We start from the raw sequence: 21,689 nt of genomic DNA on the forward strand, positions 1-21,689 counted from the left end.
AGTTTGTTGGTATTTTGAAAAATCAGTTTGTTGACTTCTGTCTCTAGACACACTTGTTTTGTTTGTATTTATAAGCTTCCTTCACTGAATGCTCTAATGTACATACATTAGAGAGCAGAGAATTGAGGGGTGTGGGAAAGGGAATTAGGAGAGTTGGGGGCCCGTGTGGAGTATTAAGCACGGACTAAATGGCCTGTTTCTGTGCTGTAGCAGTCTGTCTAATTCTGTGTCTATGTCATTTAAACACCACCATGCTCTTTTGTTTCATAGGCATCGCAAGGAGCAATATCATTCGGGAAAAGTTACCCCCTTATGGTATATAGTCTTGAGTATTCGGCCTGTAATCAGTAATCATGGAGCTGGTATAATGGTTACTAATGTGCACCTCCCTGTTTCCTGCCAATCAGATTTGTTTTAAAGCTGCAGTATTCTGTTTGAACGAGGCTGTGCAGATGCAGTCAAGGAAGCTATTTCCATTTCTAAACGCGGCATTTTTTTAAAAAATTACTATTTTTAAAGCTACGCCTTGTCTGGCCTACCTACCTTAGCAAGTCAGTTTCAGTGCAAGACTGATCAATGCCACACAGGAATCTGACCAGAAAATTTTTAATTAAAAAAAAATGTACATCTTTCAGTCATTGTAACTCCTGAATAAGCACACATAATAATCCTTACATTTGATATAGCGTTTTTCACGTCTTCTAGACGTCTCATAGATTGAGATTCAATTATTAATATGTCTCGCCCACAAAATATATAGTCAATTCACGTTACAGTATATTCTGTGAAGAGCTTTGAGACATTTCAAAGACGTGATAAGGCGCTATATCAAATGACAGGATTATTATTATTACTATTATGGGACTACCTTTTTCAATTTGTTAATGTCCATTTAAAACCTTTAAAGGATGTCACTTATTGCTAATAATTCTTTCAAAAATAATAATTTGGTCACTCAATCCACTACTGTTTGTGGGTCACTGCTGTGCGCAATTGGCTACCATGTTTAGCTCCCCCAAAATATACAGTCAATCCACTTTACAGTATAATCTGTGAAGTGCTTTGAAATGTGACAACGACTTGATAAGGTGCTGTATCAAATGCAAGGATTATTATTAATTATTGTAGACCTGAAGAGTAGCTGTTGAAAATGGTGAATCTCGGGCACTGTATCCACTCCACATTGTCTCGCATGTAAAACTGCATGGAATGCCAGTTGAATGATTTTGGAGCAAGTCATTTCAGTTTTAGGCATGAAATGCGCAGTTTATTGTAAAAGCTGGTGCATTGGATGGGATGTATTTGAGCTGTGTGTTTAGCTGCTGCTTTATCTCGTTCCTCACCATCGGCTTCACATTATCAATGCCATGGTATTCATCTTGTGGTTCTTTGATACTGATTTGTTTCATTCGCTTGACATTATTCCCCATTTTAAGGAAAGTTTTTATACACTTGCTGGTTTAAACAAAATCAGTCGCACCTCAATTCTGTGAGTTGTTAAAAACCCGCAGAATGACACAAGTTTAGGGTGGTAATAAACAGAAGTAAAAGGAAGTTCCCCAGAGGGTGGATGGAATGTGTAATTCTTCACGTTTGTGGACGAAGAGTCTGTAAATGCCTTTAAAAGGGGATTAGATTAGATGGATGCTTTGAAGAAAAGCAATATTAAAAGGTATGTATGGGGAGCGAGCAGGAGGGTAGGAGTAGATTAGATGACTCGTGGGNAAAAAACACCAGGAAATACTTAATGGGCCAAATGGCCTGTTTCCATGCTGCCACATTCACTGATCATATATATGTTCCACCAGATTTTAAAGAGAATTTATTTGAAAGGAATAAATCCATATGGTTACAGACAGTCCGGTGCTATTTGGCCACATGCCAGTTTACGTATATTGCACAGTTTTGATCATCTGAATTTGTCTTAAATGTGATTAATTCAAATAGCACTATATCTGTCCCTCACAACTTGGTGACCTGTTCCTTGGGTAATTTAAACTATGGGGAACTTTCTAAACTGTTGACTGGCCATAAGATGGCTTTTTTTTAAACCAAGATTTGTATCCCTACCATTAAGAATACTGCACCTTTAATGTTTTGTTTCTGCAGAATACAGGAATGATTCTCTTTGATTTCCTCCTTTTTTTAACAAAACCTTCCATTTCTCCCTCACATGTATAATGTTTGATTGCTGTAAGCCAATGTTTCACAGTTTAATGGTACTGCTGACTAAAAAGCTGACACACCAACTGTGTAATGCCAGTCCTGGAAAGAGTCCTGAAATCTTTGTAGTGTTAAGAAAGATTTAATGTTATTGGTGCAGTGAAGACGTCTTATTATTAGCATTTCCGTAACTGTTATGGGGCAGATTGAACTGTAGAATCATTTGAATACAATAGCTTCCACACTAATTCAGTTTAGTGTGAATGGTAAAAGTACATGCCTTATTTTTATAGTATTCCTTTTTAAAGTATTATTAGGAACATAGGTACAGGAGGAGGCCATTCAGCCGCTCGAGCCTGTTCCGCCATTCTGTAAGATCATGGCTGATCTGCACCTCAACTCCAATCACCTGCCTTTGCCCCATATTCCTTAATACCCTGACCTAAGAAACATTTATTGACCACAGTCTTGGAAAATGTGAACGGATGCAGTATCCACATCCTTTATGGGGGAGAGAGTTCCAGATTTCCACTACCCATTGGGTGAAAAACTGCCCCTGATTTCACTCCTAAATGGCCTCGCTCTAATTTTAAGACTATGTCCCATGTTTTGGATTCCTCCACCAGAGGAAATGGTTTCTCTGTACTTACCCTATTAAATCCCTTTATTATTTCAGATCACCCCTCAACCTTCTAAACTCAGGGGAATAGAGACCAAGTTTATGCAATTTAACCCTTTAAGCACTGCTATCATTCTGCACCCACTCCAGAGCCAATATATTCTGAGATGCGGTGCCCAAAACTGAACGCAATATTCCAGATGGCATCTGACCAAAGCTCTATACAATTGAACATATTACTTTATTTTTATAGTACCTAGTCCAGCATTGACCAGTTGGGTCAGCATAGACTAGATGGACCGAATGGCCTGTTTCCATGCCCATCATTCTATGTGATATTGCAATAATAAAATGTATCAAACATTGCATCTTCTTTTTATACAATATTTATTCTAGGAGAGTCTAACTGAACGGCAGTGATGGGCTTGTTTCCATAAATAGTGAATGATGAATTGATTCACTGAGCCAATTTCCATGGTGCCAGCATTGCTTCATCGAGATTTATGCCTTTACTGTTCCCAGCTCCACCTCTGTGAAAGAAACTTCCCAACAAACACAACGGGTATTTTAGTCAACTGCACTGTTGCTGTTCTGTGAAGCTAAATATTTCCTTTGATCAGTTGCTGAACCAGTGGGGGAATGCTTTGTTTTGAAGAGTTGAATAAGCTGTGGAGGCATCAGTTGATTTCACTCGGGTGGTGTTTGTTTGTAGGCATTTCCCGTCCGCGCTCCGACAGCGCTCCTCCCACCCCTGTCAACAGGCTGAGCATGCCACAGAGCAGCAGTACCACAAACACCACTCCACCTCACAACAGGAGGATACGATCTGTTACCGTCACAAAGCCAAATGTTAAAGCCACCTCGGTGAGTTTCTCTTTACTTGGTTTTGTTGTTTTTGTGTGGGAGACGGGGAAATGCTTATTCCACAAGTCTGGTCCACGAGGCACACAGCAACCACGGCTGAATGAACAGGTCAGCTCTCTTAGGCCTGTCTCTGTCTGTGCCACTCGGAGCGGGTTTGATTCCTGGGTAGGATGAAACGTTGGGCAAGTTTCCTTAATCCACACGCCTCTGTTTACCTAGCAATAAGTAGACACCTGGTTGTCAGTCAATTGGCGGATCACTTTTCTGGGGGTAATAATCCCTTCAAAATAATAATAATATTTAATTTTGTCACTTCAATCCACGACTGTTTGTGGGACGCTGCTGTGCGCAATTGGCTGCCGCGTTTCTCCCACAAAATATAGTCAATTCGTTTTACAGTATATTCTGTGAAGCGCTTTGACACGTCTCGAAGATATGATAAGGTGCTGTATCAAATGCAAAGATTATTAGTATTATTATTATCTGGTTGCTGTGAGTGTGCAGGAGCGCCTGTGGAGAGTATGGTGACCATCTTTGTTCTGTTTCCTGTTTCCCTACGTGCAAAATTAAACAGTTGCCTTGAGGGATGGAATTCCAGCCGTTGACCTGAACGCTTTCCTCACATTGGCTTGGATTTCTCTCTAATGTTTTTTTATTCTTAATCCTTCCACCTGACTAGGGGAGTACTGGGCACCCTCCCAAAATCACCCACCAGACATCCACCACTTCTCCACTGTCCAGCCCTAACCAGAGCAGCTCGGAGCCTCGGCCCCTGCCTGCTCCTACTCGACCCAAGGTTAACAGTGTGCTGAACCTATTCGGCCAGTGGTTATTCGATGCAGCCCTAGTTCACTGCAGACTGCACAACGGCATGAACAGAGACAGCAGCATGACAGGTAAGGCTGGCACAGAAAATTCAGGCAAGCTAGTCAAATGACCTCCTACCTCCAAGATGCAAATGAAATCTAACTAAAACTACCTTTGTACACTCATAACTCAAAGATCTAGTTTTACAGTCAAGATTATTAAATCCTAATCTAATTCAGCATCAGTGTTTCCCTGGTTTTTCTTTTCGCATATTTTTTGCATGTTAATTGTCCAATTCATGGCTTTTACCAGTTGCCAGGCTTTTGTATCTAGTGCCCAGTCTATTTCAAAGCTTTGAATCTAATTTTTTTAAAAAGAGAAGCAAAGCTTCTTATTACTGAAATTAAAAAGACGAAACTAATAATCATCTTAAAAGATATAACTACTGTCCTTTGATTTGTTTCCATTTTTATTTCTATTATCTTGCAGCATCTTTTATCCAAATTCTTCTTTCTTATAAATCTTGTAAGTAGGAACAGTAGATTATTTTAATTGCAGTCAGCTGTTTTATGATTTGCCATTACCTTCCTTACAATTGCTCCAGCTTTTTTCTCTTTAACATTCCCTGCCATCAGTCTTGTCCTTGTTGCACTGTTTGGGGGAGGATGGTTTCACTCGCTCTGTGTGTTTATGAATGGGGAGGAGTGTTGGCAGCTCTAACTCGCTCCTCTATAGCTGTTTGTTTCAGCTCCCTCATATTCATTTCTCCTGCTAGTTCGTACCTCATCGTAACTGCGAGACTGTGCACTAACATTTTATGGTTTCCTTTTTTTATTTTGTTTTGTTCAGTTCTATCTTTTGTTGTTTTTGTAGACATAGTGTTTGGGTTTATATGTTACATAATGCATGCGTTGGTTCTGTTTGGCCACGTGTTGATAAAAGGGCTGCTTCACACCGACAGCTTGTGATCACCAGAAACCTGCTCTTGGTTGCAGGTATCACGACCCAACCAGGTCTGGATGTCCGACGGAAGCCCTCCCACATGTCCACCGAAAACATGGTTACCAACCCACTGTTTGACGTCAACGAGTTTCCTGATAACTATGAGGCAGGCAGGGCTGAGGCCTGCGGAACACTTTGCAGAATCTTCTGTAGTAAGAAGACTGGGGAGGAGATCCTGCCAGTCTACCTTTCCAGGTACTCACTGCTCTTTCCAGTCGTTAACTGTGGTGTAACAATAAAAGTCTGGTTGGCTCCATTGCTGAATGCCTCAATGTAGGAACTTTTCCATTCATCATCAGCATCGTGAAGTCTTGTAGCTCAGTGGTTAGAGGACTCGCCTCGCAAGTGACAGGACCTCATTCGATTCCCGGGCAGGGCAAAATGTTGGGCAAGTTTCCTTACTCCGCACGCTCTGTTTACCTAGGAGTAAGTAGGAACCCAGCTGTTAGTCGATTGGCGGATCGCTTTTCCAGGGTAATCCTTCAAAAAAATAATAATAATTTGGTCACTCAATACACGACTGTTTGTGGGACATTGCTGTGTGCAATTGGCTGCCACGTTTCGCCCACAAAATATACAGTCAAAAGCGATCTGCAAATCAACTAACAACCGGGTACCTACTTGCTGCTAGGTAAACAGAGGTGTGTGAAGTAAGGAAACTTGCCCAAAGTTTTGCCCAGCCCAGGAATCAAACCCAGGTCCTCTTGGTAGCGAGTCAATTGCTCTAGCCACTGAGCTACAGGGCTCCACTGCTTAGAAATGACTGCAGTTTTCTTTCCCATCTCAAAAGCCTTTTCTGTTGAAAACAAAATCTAAAGTGCGAGGTGAAATTAACTGTTTTGTTTACTTTACAAATGAAAATGTCACCTGTTTTTGCCGCAGGTTCTACATGGTACTGACCCAAGGGCTGCAAATAAACGATTACATATGTCGACCTGTTTTGGCGAGTATCATCCTGAACTCCCCGTCATTGTTCTGCTCCGACCTGAAGGGTATCGATGTTCTTGTTCCCTATTTCATTTCAGCGTTGGAGACGATATTGCCTGACCGGTGAGTTTGCTGGGATTGATAGTGGTTTGTGCTCTGCTTAACAGCAGGTGTTAGTTGGAGGGTATTGTAGTGCATAAAGTCATTGTAGCTCAGTGGTTAGAGCACTCGCCTCCTACTGCTCAGTGCTTAGAGCACTCGCTTCACAAGCGAGAGGACCTGGGTTTGATTCCCGGGCAGGGTGAAACCCGTTGGGCAAATTTCCTTACTCCACACGCCTTTGTTTACCTAGCAGTAAGTAGGAACCCCGTTGTTAGTCAATTGGTGGATCGCTTTTCCAGTGGTAATCCATTCAAATAAATACATTTTAAAAAATAATAATTTGGTCACTTCACGACTGTTTGTGGGACATTGCTGTGCGCAATTGGCTGCCGTGTTCGCCCGCAAAAGTATACAGTCAATTCACTTTACAGTATATTCTGTGAAGCACTTTGACACGTATCGAAGACCTGATAAGGCGCTGCATTAAAGGCGGGGATTATTATTATTATTGTGTGTCTCCTGCGCTGGGGTTTGAATAACGAGGAACTGAAGAGCTGTCTGTAAAGGGTTTTTCTTCTTTCACAGAGAACTGTCTAAATTCAAGGCTTACGTGAATCCCACCGACCTTAGGAGAGCATCAATCCATATCCTTCTCTCAATGCTGCCCCTCCCGCACCACTTTGGGACTGTTAAAGCAGAGGTAGCATTCATTCATGTTTTTCAAAACAAAATTGCTACAGTTCAGGTGCAGAACACAGCACCGTGCTTGAGTATCCAAACCAGACCCAGTTCCACCCACATGGGGACATTTCCCTTTTGTCTGAAATGTAATGTGGAATTTCATTCTTTTCTTCCATAAGTTTAGCAATGACAATTTAGGAATATAGGAACAGGAGGAGGCCATTCAGCACCTCGAGCCTGTACCACCATTCTATTAGATTGTGGCTGATCTGTACTTCTCTAACGTCTGTGACTGAGTGTGTGTGGATGCCACTTGGTGTTTTTTGTGTACCACAGTTTCCTACTTTGGGAGGTCCTGAGCCAGTCAGGGATAGTTTGTTCAATGCAGACACCCGCCATCCATGGAGAAGTGATGTCTCCTGAGACTGTGCCCTCACAGCTTGAGTGGCAATAACCAGGGGCTTGGGAACTCGTCCTCCACTCCCTCATCTGCTCTACTGAGAGTCTAGAGAGGGGGGGAAGGGGAAAGTGAATAAAATAACCAGTCAGTGATAAAATATCAGTGCTGTTCCTACGTGTTCCCCTTCCTCTGTCTCCAGGTGCTGTTGGAAGGGAAGTTCAGCAATGAGGACTTGCTGTCACACGACAAGCCCGTTACATTCCTGTCCCTGAAGCTGAGGCTAGTCAATGTGCTGATCGGAGCTCTGCAGACTGAAACCGACCCCAACAACACCCAGATGATCCTAGGTTTGTAGTAGCTTCTAATTCGCAGAAAATCCTCTTTATGTGATGCCTCTATTTGGTGTAGTCATCAAAGCTCCAATCATTTTCTGTCAATCTGGAACTCTCTCCCCCAAAAGGCTATGGATATTGGATCCATTAAAACTTTCAAGACTGAGGTGGATAGGTATTTGTTAGGTCAGGGTATCAAGGGATATGGGGCAAAGGCAGATAATTGGAGTTGAGGTACAGATCCGCCGTGATCTTACAGAATGGCAGAACAGGCTCAAGAAGCTGAATGGTCTACTCCTGTTCCTATTTTCCAATGCTATTGATCACACCAGCATATTACCAGTGACAAGAAGCAGAGGGAGCAATGATATTCGTTGAAATGAATCAGCTTTAAATGCTCAGCTATTTTGTCAAAACACATTTGTGTTTTAGGGGGGAAAGTCCTGGTTTTGGTGCTGGATGTGAACTGTAATATCCATATTTTTTCTTTTGTTTCCTGAAGGCAAGTCAAGCACCTTGTGTAATTAAACCACAACACTAGATATACTTATGGTATATGAGCTGTGGAGACCAGGAAGGGCTCCCTGATTGTATCCCTGATCTGAGCTGAATCTGGGTTCTCAGCTGCGTCAGTGAAGGCTCTGCATTGTAGTTGAGTTCCCTGCCCAGGGAGTGCGAATGTAGCCAGAACTGGAAAAGCATCTTGAGGAAAGGGAATTGATTTGTATGTATTGATGGGCAGAGATAGCCACATACTCAGTAATGCCTGAGGTAGAGCTTTGGCAAATGGATAGAGCATGGACAAGAAAGAGTCCATGATGGGATGCTGTGCACATTGCATGGAAGAACGAAGCTTAATGGGCCGAATGCTTTTTGTTCCAGACTTTTTTGCATTTGTTCTTGTGAAAGGGGTTAATTAAACCCTTTCAAGTTTTCCATTCAAGTTTTCAAGACTGAGGTGGATAAATGTTAAATAAAAATAGAAGTCGCCGGGAACACACAGTAAGTCAGGCAACATCTATGGAGAGAGGAAAGTGAGTTAACATTGCAGGTTGATGACCTTTCGTCAGAGCTTTGCCTTTTGTGGATAGATGTTTTGTTAGGTCAGGATATCAAGAGTTGAGGTACAGATCAACCGTCATTTTATGGATTGCCGGAACAGGCTCGAGGGGCTGAATGGCCTAATCCTGTTTTTATGTTCCTAAACCCAAGCAATGACGATGATTTATCCTGCAGCGCCACTTTCTCGAGATGAAGAGATTGGCTCTATTAACTTGTATTAACAGTAGACTCAGTGTGCAACTGCTGTGATGGTGTTAATGAGACCGAAAAGCTATTTTGCACAGACAGGTGGAGTCCTGTAGCTCAGTGGTTAGAGCTCTCGCTTTGCAAGCGAGAGATCTGAGTTCAATTCCAGGCAGGGCGAAACCTTGGGCAAGTTTCCTTACTCCACACAGAGCCTAATAATAATCCCTCCAAAACAAAACAAAACAATAATAAATTGGTCATTTTCAATCTACGACTGTTTGTGGGACATTGCTGTGCGCAATTGGCTGCCGCGTTCGCCCACAAATATACAGTCAATTCACTTTACAGTCTATTCTGTGAAGCGCTTTGGGACGTCCTCCCGACGTGAAAAGCGCTATATCAAATGCAAGGATTATTATTATTATTATTATTATTAATGAGACCGAAAAGCTATTTTTGCACAGACAGGTGAACAGTTTTTTTCACACATAGATATATATCGCAGGGCTTCACAGCAGGGAAGCATTACGCATTTTATTGATCATTCTCAGCAAATGGATGTTTTTATAATCCACATGAGAAGATTTAAATGCATCGTTAGTTAAAGCATGAAATTCCATTTTACTGTTTTACCAAGCAGTAGACCTTAGTCAAGTATAAGCCTGGCATTTGTTTGTCTGCTATCAGGCTCGCTCTACTGTATGAACATTTGAGTTGCTTACATTTATTTACCAGAAAACTGCTGTTTGCTTCCAGGTGCCATGTTAAACATTGTCGAAGATTCTGCTCTTTTAGAAGCTATCGGTTCTCAGACTGAACTGGTAAGCTGCTTTACAATCTTGTGTGATTGTCATGAATTAGATTTAATTTGTTGTGGCTCAGTTTGATTGTGAGTTCAGTATGACTTTGAGGCAGTAACACGGCTATTTAAGCATACAATGTATTAATCATTAAATGTGGATTCCTGTAGCTTAGTGGCTAGAGCACTTGCATTGCAAGTGAGAGGACCTGGGTTCAATTCCTGGGCAGAGTGAAATGAAACGTTCTTATTCCACATGCTTCTGTTTACCTAGCAGTAAGTAGGAACCTGTTTTTAGTCGGTCCGCAGATCGCTTTTCCAGGGGTAATAAGCCCTTCAAATAAATAAATAATATAAAAAATAATAATAATTTGGTCTCTCAATCCAGGGCTGTTTGTGGGACACTGCTGTGCACAACTGGCTGCTGCGTTTTGCCCACAATCAATTCGCACAGTATATTCTGTGAAGTGTTTGAGACATCTTGAAGACATGATAAGGCGCTGTATCAAATGCAAGGATTATTATTCTTATTACATGTCCACATCACATTTGTTTCTGACTAGTTTGTTTTAGTCATTACCAGCCATTTTGAAACCACACATAGGCATTAATTACCAGTTACTGAGAATGCTTTCTATCATTTCCAATTTCATGTTCTTACGAGCAATGTGATGTTTAACCCCATGTGCATATATGTTACATATGTACAATGAGGTGCCTGCAACCCCTCAAGTGTATGTTGACTCCATTTCCAGAGTGTCGGTGACAGCACACATGTGTCACTCAAGAGTCACAGTCGCAACAGCAGTGGCATCAGTCTGACCAGCACCGGCAGCTCTGAGGCCACTACCCCAGACAGCGAAAGACCTGCGCAGGCCCTCCTCAGGGATTATGGTGAGATGTATAAACTTCGCTTCGCACACTCACACCCACTCCTCACGTTTACAATTACAATTCGTCAACTTCTAAGACTCGTAAAGCTATAGTTCCCTCCTCTTCCAGAACATTCAAACCTGATTCATACAGCATTTAGGGTTCTGGGAATCCATAGATCAGTTTGCAGATCTACTAGCCTTGCCTCCAGTCCAGCTTCAGTCTGTAAATATCATGAGCTTTACGTGCAGCTTGTCCTCTAGACATAAAAGGTACCACGTAAATGTACGTTTGTGTTTTAGGGCCCACATTTACAGGCCTGAGTTTAAAGTAAGATAAAGGGCTAATTCACAGCAGCTTCAGTATGAAGTTCTATCTAAAATCGAGTACCAGAACTCCTTTCTCTAACTGTTAGGAAATTGCCAGGAAACTTTGCAATATTTTATATTATTAAATGATGAAACTATTAAAGTCTACAACTACTGTTTAGGAGATGCTGATCATGCAAAGCACTTTGATACATTTTGATAACGTAACAGGGGACTGTATCAAATGCAAGGATTATTATTAATAATGATTTAACAGCTCGGAACACTCCACGCCAACTCTGTTCTTTTTATAAGTATTTTGGTACCAAGATACCACCAAAACCCACTTTTTTTTAAAAAAAGGACAAATTTTACTATAAGGGCAATGTTAGAACAATTTTGTGCAATGCTCATTGATGGTTAGTGTATTCTTAAATCGGTGACTGTGCTGTTGGGAAAGAGCACTACTTACAGTATAGAGCCATGCTTTCTGTAACAACATTAATTTCTCCCTCCAAACTCTCAAATATATTGAAGAGGACCCTTATCAAGAGATAAATAGATAGAAATCGCCTATATACAGTATGTGTTGACTTGCCCAAGTCTATTTTAGGGCAGAATTTCCCAGTGTATCATCATTGTCTGTGTGTGTAAATATGCTTGTGGTTTGTACATGCTGCTGTGTTCTTTTTGTATTTGTTCTGCGAGTAAGCCTGCAGGTTTTTTTTTTATCTTCGCCCCCCCCTCCCCCTTACAAAAATTAACTGATTGAAATTTCAAAACAAGAGTTGCCTGCATTTTAAAATCAGTTTTTAAACCTCCACGCCCCACCAAAAAAAGTAGGGCAAAATCTTTTTGGAGCCGAGGATGACGTGATGGAAGATGTCAAGCCACTCATGTTGTGGTAAAGGCTTCTTGAAGGAGTTGGACACTATTCAGTTTGTGAACAGGAGAGTGATTAGTAGAATGTTTCCCTGGAAGCAATCGTGAAAAGGAGTTGCCCTGCACCGCAGTGTGCAGTGTTTTGATCTATAAATTAGAAGGTTTATTGTATACACTGTATTCTGTACTCAGTCACTTGTTTTGAAAAGTTTTGAAAATGCGTCTTCCACAGCTGCCCTGGCTTTAAACAGTATTGAGTACAAATAGTTTCAAGGGTTTACTTTTCAAGCCATTTTATTGCTTCAATTAGTTTCACCCACAAAATATACAGTCAATTCACTTTACAGTGTATCCTCTGAAGCGCTTTGAGACGTCTCAAGACATGATAAGGCGCTGTGTCAAGTGCAAGGATTATTATTACTATTAGTCAACGCTGGAAACTGAATAATGATTCTGATCTCTCAGAAGCCTTCCCTGGATTGCTGTTGCCCTTGGCTTATTTACTTTTCCGCCTTGTTTTGCTTTAGATGTACTAAAAGCTTTGTGTTTGGTTCTTAGAGTTTGGCATTTTGGTATAAGTTCTGTGAATGTTTACCATGAGCGTGTTTTTAACTTGCCAACTGTGTGTTGTAAACTATAAAGCATTGCATGTTATTAAGTTAACTTTGTTCTTTGTTTTTGTATGTCTCTTTTCCCAATAGGTGTTGCAGGTATTTGTGTGTCCTGTAAACTATTCATAATCAATTTAAATTCTTGCAGAAATGACTTTTAGCACCATTTGCTTTAAGTGTTCAGTTTATTTTATGTCTCCAATTGCCAGTCAGTGAGACAACATCACTGTTCCATCAGAATTGCCCCATCTTCCCCACCACTGTTTGTGGGACACTGCTGTGCACAGTTGGCTGCCGCGTTTCGCCCGCAAAATATACAGTCAATTTACTTCACAGTATATCCTGTGAAGCGTTTTGAAACGTGTCAAAGACGTGATAAGGCTCTATATCAGATGCAAGGATTATTATTATTGCAGCATATATGCGACAAATATTCAATGTGGTCTGGATGTCAAACAGATTATTACTGAGCTCTGCTAATAGTTTTATTTCACTAATACGATATGGTGCTAAATGTCTGCTGAGTAATTGAATTTAAGATTGATTCTGTGCTTGTTGGCTCCTGCTGGCTAGCTGCAAAACTGAAAAGGCTGTTCAGCTCGAGGTGTGGAATGCGAAGGGCTTTCAGTATGGCCCAGCACTCACTTCTCTTCATGGCAGAAACGTTTATTAGCATGCAAATGTTACTTTCTTCTCTCTCGCCACTCTCGTGCTCTCACCCCCCCACCCCCCCAGCCCGTGGCTCAGAGCACAAATGCGCTGGCGTGCTGAGCCATGCAGCCAAGACTTTATTCACCATCCTTACTCTGTCAGCTTGCTGTTAAATTTGTCACAATGTCTAATTCCGAGCCCACGATTGAGAGAGAGTGGGGTGGGGGGGGGGGGGAGTTAAAGCCACTTTGGGAAGTTAACTTTTTTGAAATTTGTTGTTTTAATGTTAAATTTCCACGTTCAAAGCCCGCTGTTGTGAGCTGAAACTACTGAAACTCCTGAAAAAATGTAATGAGGCACACTTTCCACAATCATTTACCATCACTTTGTTACTTCTGCCTTCTGAACGGTGCCTTTAAAGTTCCCTTTGCTTATTGATGCGAGTCTGCATATAAACTGATGTGTGTATTCATTCAGGGCAATTTAGTCAGCCTGTCAATTGTTTGACTTAGCAAACTTCCATCACATGCTGTCCTGTCCCTCCCCCTGCACTGTCCAGTGAAAAGAATATTCTAATAAGAATGAGGGAGACTCTTTTACTAAGATCACTCAGGCTCAGTGATGCAGGCTCCGAGAGGCCGCCGGCCACTGATTTGTGCCTCTGGTCTCTTCCATCGAGGCTTGAGTGCCAGTTTCTGTTGCTATAATTGTGCGCCACCTAATGGGCATTTCAGAGCAGGGCAGGCAAAGGCTGAGGAGAGACTGGGCTGTTCATCTCCTCGGGGCAGATGGTGAGGACAAGCTGCAGAGATGGTCTGCAGCTTGTCCTCACAGTGGTCAGTGTATCAGCCTGGCTCAGTGGTCGCGCTCTTGTCTCTGAGTCACAATCACATAATCTAAACTGACGTTCCAGTGCAGCACTGGGGGTGCGCTGCATTGTCGGAGGTGCTGTCCTTCGGATGAGATGTTAAACCGAGGCCCTGTCTGCCTGTTCAGGTGGGCATTAAAGATCCTGTGGCACTGTTGGAAAAGAGAAGGGAGTTTCTCTCTCCCACGTCCTGGCCAACAATCTCCCAAATAAACTTGGTCACTCACTCCATGGCAATTTGTGGGACTTTCACATTTCATCCATAAAATACACAGAAACCACTTTTCAGTAAATCCTGCGATGCACATTGAAATGTTTCAATGGTGTGGTAAGGCGTTATACCAAATGCAGGGATTATTATTATGCTTATCCCCCCCCACCACCACACACATTGTTCATATGAAGACTCAGTTCTTTTGATTCTAACACGAACACTAACAATAATAGCCACTAAAGTGACACAGCCTTGTTGTCACTGAGGTGAGGCAGTTTTGGATTTGATTGCTTGTTCTGGCTGCATGGGCTGTGAGCTTGTGCTTGTTTTGATTGCTTTGCTCGTAGTTACTAATGCTTAGTTGTTTTCCCTCCCCTGTGTTGTGTGGTTTTGGGGTTATATCATAGCTCTTCATACAGATACAGCGTCGGGACTCCTGATCCGCAGTATCCATTTGGTAACACAGAGGCTGAATTCGCAGTGGAGACAGGACATGAGCATCTCGTTGGCAGCGCTCGAGCTGCTGTCTGGCCTGGCCAAGGTAAAGCCATTCAAAGTTCTTCTGTGTTCAATATTTTAAATTGTATGTGAACTGTATCTTTCAGTGTTACACAGGAGCGGCTGCAGGGTGTATGTATGAGATTTCTGTGTGTTGCTGTGTGCAATTGGCTGCCGCATTTCGCCCACAAAATACACAGTCACTACACTTTACAGTATATTCTGTGAAATGTTTTGAAGTGTCTCGAACACGTGATAAGGCACCATGTAAATGCAAGGATTAGTATTATTTCTGGAGACTTTAAACTCTCTGGTAGCAACAACAACAACTTGGATTTATATAGCGCTCTCCACGCCGGATGGCGTCTCAGAGCTTCACAGTAACGGAGCCCGGGGCCGAGCCGGGGGCGGGGTGGGGGAGGCGGAGGGGCCGGGGAGGGGGAGGAGCCAGGGGAGGGGGAGGAAGGTGACCAAAGGCGCAGTCGGAAAGAAAGGTCTTCAGCAGAGACCTGAAAATGAGAAGGGAGGGAACAAGACAAAGGGAGTGAGGAAGGGAGTTCCAGAGCCTCGGGGCATAGTGGCTGATGACACAGCCACCGAGGGTGGAGTGGAGGACTCTGGGGATGAGGAGGAGGGCAGACCCGGAGGAACGAAGGCAACGGGTACTGTTGTGAGGAGAGAGGAGGTCAGAGAGGTCGGGTGGTGCAGAGGAGTGCAGGGACTTGAATACAAGGGTGAGGATCTTGAAGTCGATCCTCTCTGGGACAGGCGGCCGGTGCAGTCTGGCCAGGACTGGGGGGATTGGGGAGTGGAGATTCGTGCAGATTGAAGCATTAAAACAGACCTGGATCCACTGCATCTAAGTGCAATTGGATTTGCATTTCAATGTGATCAAGATAAGAATAATTGCATTTGTATCTAGATGTCTGAGTGAAACATCTGAATTTGAGCAAATACATTTGTGATCATTTCAAATGCTTGTAATGAAATATTTGACAGACTAGAGTGAAGGTGTGACCTTCAGGACCAGTGACTGAGGCAGTCAGTGCACAAAATATGAGTTGCACAAGACAGCAGGAAAGCACAAGCATCCTGAGAATTTCCTTACAACAATTTGGGCCGAGTCCACATTATTTCCTTTATGTCACCCTCCCCTTCCCTCAGCCCAGAGGATGCTGCTGCTGTCACTTACCTGAACCTTGAGGAAATAATCCAAACTCTGCAATAGTTATTTCTGGGTTGGTTTGTTGTCTGCACTTGGGCAGATCTGCCCTAGTTCACAGATAAGGGATCTGACTGAGAGGGGAAAGTTTTGTGTACATGTGGAGTTCTGTAGCTCAGTGGTTAGAGCACTCACCTCACAAGAGAGAGGACCTGGATTTTATTCCCGGGTAGGGCGAAATGTTGGGCAAGTTTCCTTAATAAATAGATAGACAGACAGTCAGTCAGTCATTTGGTCACTCAATCCACGATTATTTGTGGGACGCTGCTGTACGCAATTGGCTGCCATGTTTCGCCCACAAAATATACAGTCAATTCACTTAACAGTAAATTCTGTGAAGCGCTTTGAGACTTTATTATTATCTCAAAGACACGATAAGGCGCTATATCGAACCAAGGATTATTATTATTTTGTCCAATAGGTGAAGGTGACTGTGGAATCCACAGACCGGAAGCGTGCGGTTAGTTCTGTCTGTGGCTACATCGTTTACCAGTGCAGCCGCCCAGCCCCCTTTCACTCACGGGATCTACACTCCATGATTGTGGCAGCCTTTCAGTGCCTGTGTGTGTGGCTGACCGAACACCCAGACATGCTGAACGAAAAGGTACATACAGGCTATGCCTTAATGAGCTCTATCTGATGTTCCCTGTTATTTTGCAGGAGTTGAATGTCCTGCTTGTTTTTCCTTTAGTTACACTGGAGGATTGTGCTTCATTTGTTGTATTTTTTCCCTAATCTACTTCGCTTATCCCCTGCCCCCACCAATCCGGCCTGATGAAAAGGTAATTGGGAAGAAGAGCAGGGCCTTGATTTCATGGTGACCCACAAATGGAGCCTCCTCATTCCATCTAAACCACCTGCAGGAGATTGTGTCATATTTTGCACCTCCAGTCTTACTGCAGCCCCTGTTGAACACCTAGTTTATCAAAGATAAGATGGAAACACCCAGAGTGAGGGAACATTTCATTCTCATTGAGAGGAGGTAAACAGAGAAAGGCTTTTCAGCTCCTTTGCTGAAAAATGTGCTGATTTTTTTCAGTGCTGCTTTCTTCCTGTTGTCTCAGGATTGCCTGATCGAGGTGCTGGAGATCGTGGAACTGGGAATCTCCGGGAGCAAGTCTAAAACCAGTGATCTGGAGGTTCGGTACAAAGGTGATAAGGAGCTCAATCCTGCTTCCATGAGGGTGAAGGATGCTGCGGAGGCTGCACTCACCTGGTAAGACCTGTACAGTGGAATCCTGTAGTTTCATAGATTCATAGAATGTTAAGGCACAGAAGGAGGCCATTCGGCCCATCGAGTCTGTGCGACTCTTTGACAGAGCGTCACTTTCACTAACCCCAATCACCAGCTTTCTCCCCATAACCCTGCAAACCTGTCTTCTCCAGATACCTGTCCAGTTCTCTCTTAAAAGCTGTTATCGAATCGGACTTCACTGCCCTTTCGGGCGGATCATTCCAAATTCTAACAACTCGCTGAGTGAAAACATTTCTTCTAACCTCCCCTCTGCTTCTTTTGGTAGATATCTTAAGACTGTGACCACGAGTCACAGACACACCTACCAGCGGAAACAGCTTTTCCCTATCTCGCCTGTCGAAACCTTTCATGATCTTGAAGACCTCTATCAGGTCCTCGCGTAACCTTCTCTGCTCTAATGGGAAAAGTCCTAACTTTTCCAGCCTGTCCTCATAGCTAAGGTTCCCCATTCCTGGTATCATTCTCGTGAATCTCCTCTGCACCCTTTCCAGTGCCTTAATATCCTTCCTGAGGTAAGGTGCCCAGAACTGGACGCAGTACTCCAGCTGAGGCCTAACCAGTGTTTTGTACAGATTAAGCATAACATAGTTTAGTGATTAGAGCACTCGCCTCGCAAAGTGATTGGATCTGGATGTGATTCCCAGGCAGGGCAACACGTTGGGCAGGTTTCCTTACTCCGCGCACCTCTGTTTACATAGCAGTAAGTAGGAACCCGGTTGTTAGTTGATTGGGGGATTGTTTTCCAGTAGTAATAATCCCTTTGTTTTAAAGAAAAAATGTGGTCACTGAATCCATGACCGTTTGTGGGACATGCACTGCTGTGCACAATTGGCTGCCACGTTTCGCCCACAAAATACAGTCAATTCACTTTACAGTATATCCTGGGAAGCGCTTTGAGATGTCTCAAAGACGTGATAAGGCGCTATATCAGATGCCAGGATTATTATTATTATGACAATTGCTTATCGGGCAGCTTGGTGGCTTTACAATGCCAGGCAATGCAATCTCTGATCAAGTAACCATCAGTCTGTTCTCAGTTGGAATTGGAGGATTGGGAGGTTCACTTAAGAGATTTTCAGTTTAGTTTGTAACCCAGTTGTGTCTGGACATACACTCTGTAACTCTGCTCGGACACTCCTGCCTGTAGAGGAGTGGTTGGAAGATAAGTATTGTTCTTAACACATTGTAAATACAAGACGTTTCCTGTGCTTTGCTCCCCAGTATAATGCAGTTACTTGGGGCGTTCCCCTCTCCTAGTGGTCCTGCTTCGCCCTGCAGCCTCCTCAATGAAGAGACGCTCATCAAATACTCCCGGCTGACCTCAACCAGCAAAAATCACTTCCGTTATTTTGTTCTGGATAACAGCATCATCATAGCAATGCTAGAACAGCCCCTGGGCAACGATCAGAGTGAGTGGCCATCTCCCGCTCAGTGTGGGCACTGGGGCAGCGTGTACTTTCTGTCTGTTATCAGAGTAGCTAAGAGCACAGAGTTCAATTGGACAACTTGGGAACAATAGATTGTTCCTCTAGGTGGTGTCTGTGAGGGAGTGAGTACCAGCACAATACTGAGGTGGATAGATGTTTGTTAGGTCAGGGTATCAAGGGATGTAGGGCAAGGGCGGGTATTTGGAGTTGAGGTACAAATTAGCCATGATTTTATAGAATGGTGGAACAAGCTTCAGGGGCTGAATGGCCTCCTCCTGTTCCTATGGTCCACAGGCATGATGCATCGAATGGCTTCCTTCTATGCTGTAAATGTACGTATCACTGAAGTGCTTGTGGTCCTATTTCTGTGTGAGCTGCAGACTAGGAGATTGGCAATCCCTCAGCTCACTAAGTAATGTCTAAATTGGTCAAGGCGCTACAGTGTGTGCTGTGGACACAACCTGTCCAGAGACATTTCACACCTGCTGCCACCTGTGATAGTTATCGGTGCTGTACCAAATGCAGGGACATATTATCATTATTTATTATTCTTGCTCAAGGATATGATTTTTGTAGCTAGCACTTTCCAGAGCACGTCCTGTAGATTATTCCAGTTTGTCTTCCATTTTCCGACAGATCCTTGCCCTTCTGTTACGGTTCTGATCCGAGGAATGTCTGGGAGGCACGCGTGGACCATGCAGCTGTACCACCAACCCAGGGGTTCCCGAGCCAGCCAAAAGGTTAGAGCGCAGTGCACCCCTCTGTACTGTCAGGTAAAACAACTACATCAGCTTCTGATAGCCCCTTCATCTCAAGAAGCTTCACAACAACAGGACAGCAGATACAGCAACATGGAGTCCTGCAGCTCAGTGGTTAGAGCACTCGCCTCACAAGCGAGAGGACCCGGGTTCGATTCCCGGGCAAGATGAAACTTTGGGCAAGTTTCCTTATTCCACACACCTCTGTTTACCAGCAGTAAGTAGGAATCTGGTTGTTAGTCGATTGGCGGATCACTTTTCTGGGGGTAACAACCCTTCCAAAAAAATAAATAATTTAATAATAATAATAAAATATTGATCACTCAATCTACGACTGTTTGTGGGACGCTGCTGTGCACAATTGGCTGCCGCGTTTCGCCCACAAAATATACAGTCAATTCACTTCACAGTGTATTCTGTGAAGTGTTTTGAGACTCGAAGATTTGATAAGATGCTGTATCAAATGGACGAATTATTATTCAACAGCACATGGTTGTGCTCAACATCAGGTAATTGAACCTGCAAATACCCTGCAGATGGTTTTACACTGAGTGTTGCCTGAAATGTTAAATAGTCTGTGCAGTGTTCATGCAGTCACTCGTCTGTTAAACTAGAACCATAGAGCAGCACAGAAGGTGGCCATTTGGCCCATTAAGCCTGTGCTGTGTTTAGTACCACATACTAATATGGCAATTGCTGTCTCTGAATTAGTGTTTTAACCAAAGCCTTTATTGGTGACTCCCTAAGTATGATACGTGGAATTGTTTCTTGTGCGTTTAGAAAGTAGATTATAATTTCTCATGTTATCCACAGGCATTTGTTCCCGAACCTTCCCCCGCTCCAAACAACAACGTGGGAATTAAATACAACGTCAAACACCGGCCGTTCCCGGAGGAAGTGGACAAAATTCCCTTTGTGAAAGCTGACCTAAGCATTCCGGATCTGCACGAGATTGTGACTGATGAGGTAGGTATGAGCCAGTGTATGTAGGTTAAGCGCCAACCTTGGATTTCAGTTAATTTATTCCCTCTAGGGCGCTCGCAAGTGAAATGCTCTCTTTCTGACTAGTTTCTAACTGACTGATTTTGACAATTAAACAGAAGCCTTTCTTTCTTTCATAGAATCTGAACATTAATGTTCTCTCTTCCAGGCTTGGTGCTGTTTTGAATCTGAAAAACAGGTTCAGAGCAAAAGCCAATCATGGAGCATCATCTTAAAATTAGAGCCAGGCCATTTAGGAGTGAAATCAGGGGCAGTTTTTCACCCAAAGGGGACTGGAAATCTGGAACTCTCTCCTCCAAAAGGCTGTGGATATTAAGAGATACGAGTCAAGGACGGGTAATTGGAGTTGAGGTACAGATCAGCCATGATTTTATAGAATGGAGGAACAGGCTCTAGGGGCTAAATGGCCTCCTCCTGTTCCTTTGTAGAACAAGTAAATGTGAGATCTCCAGGGAATATTAGGATTTAAATCTGTCACAAAACATTAACTATTTATTGTGTGGATAGTACGTCTGTCTGGTTTAAATTGTAAGTGGCTTTTAGTTCCATTCTCTTTCCAGTTATCACGTTTTATGGCAGCTGGTGGTTTGCTAAGCACTGAAGAACACTTTAGTTCAGACAGTTATGTATGAGTTCTAACCAAAGTCCCATCTCTTACAGCTGGAAATTCAGCACGAGAAGCTGAAGAATGTGATGGCCCAACAAATTCTCTTTGAGAACTCGCTTGAGAAAATGAGCGAGGAAAGAGTTTGCAGCACTACGTTCCCCGACCCCATCACCGAATGCATCCCCCCGCCTCCCGCCCAGGAGTTCCAGACAGCTCGTCTTTTTCTTTCACACTTTGGCTTTCTCTCTCTCGAAGCTTTGAAGGTAAATTGAGATTTTGTGTTCAAGGCTTTTCACTCAGACCAGAGAGCATCGCCGGCTCTGTTTGGACTGCGGTACATTTCTGTGTTTGTTTCTTTTTACGAGGCTTTAAGATATGTAAGAGATTCTGTGAGTGCATTGTCTGTGATTAACGATTTACTCAAATTCTGTTGTATATTAAGTAAATACTATAAGTGTGTTACTGTAAAGTAAATACTTAAGTAAATACTTAAGTGTGTTACTGTCATCGACCCATTTTCATTTGTGATGTCAAGAATACAGTCACATCTTAAGCTACAGAGTGACACA

General features: G+C 43.1%; 1 protein-coding gene across 5 annotated transcripts in view; it reads left to right on the plus strand.

Annotated features, from left to right (window-relative positions):
• The window catches only part of ralgapb (Ral GTPase activating protein non-catalytic subunit beta), a 37,205-nt gene that overhangs the window by 9,405 nt on the left and 6,111 nt on the right, over positions 1–21,689 (plus strand). Inside the window, exons 8-25 of one of the 5 annotated variants that reach the window (XM_042341766.1) lie at positions 271–315; positions 3,495–3,646; positions 4,326–4,542; positions 4,943–4,978; positions 5,449–5,650; positions 6,338–6,505; positions 7,070–7,184; positions 7,765–7,912; positions 9,902–9,966; positions 10,700–10,838; positions 12,709–12,717; positions 14,759–14,892; positions 16,493–16,675; positions 17,136–17,287; positions 18,548–18,735; positions 19,390–19,493; positions 20,325–20,477; positions 21,174–21,383. In XM_042341766.1, the coding sequence (XP_042197700.1) occupies positions 271–315; positions 3,495–3,646; positions 4,326–4,542; positions 4,943–4,978; positions 5,449–5,650; positions 6,338–6,505; positions 7,070–7,184; positions 7,765–7,912; positions 9,902–9,966; positions 10,700–10,838; positions 12,709–12,717; positions 14,759–14,892; positions 16,493–16,675; positions 17,136–17,287; positions 18,548–18,735; positions 19,390–19,493; positions 20,325–20,477; positions 21,174–21,383 (2,420 nt within the window). The remainder of the gene's footprint in view (positions 1–270; positions 316–3,494; positions 3,647–4,325; positions 4,543–4,942; positions 4,979–5,448; positions 5,651–6,337; positions 6,506–7,069; positions 7,185–7,764; positions 7,913–9,901; positions 9,967–10,699; positions 10,839–12,708; positions 12,718–14,758; positions 14,893–16,492; positions 16,676–17,135; positions 17,288–18,547; positions 18,736–19,389; positions 19,494–20,324; positions 20,478–21,173; positions 21,384–21,689) is intronic. The other 4 variants (XM_042341767.1, XM_042341768.1, XM_042341769.1 and 1 more) reach the window with 4 other exon arrangements.

The sequence above is a fragment of the Callorhinchus milii genome, unplaced genomic scaffold, assembly GCF_018977255.1.
Source record: "Callorhinchus milii isolate IMCB2004 unplaced genomic scaffold, IMCB_Cmil_1.0 Scaffold18, whole genome shotgun sequence".
In the NCBI taxonomy this organism is placed as follows: domain Eukaryota; kingdom Metazoa; phylum Chordata; class Chondrichthyes; order Chimaeriformes; family Callorhinchidae; genus Callorhinchus; species Callorhinchus milii.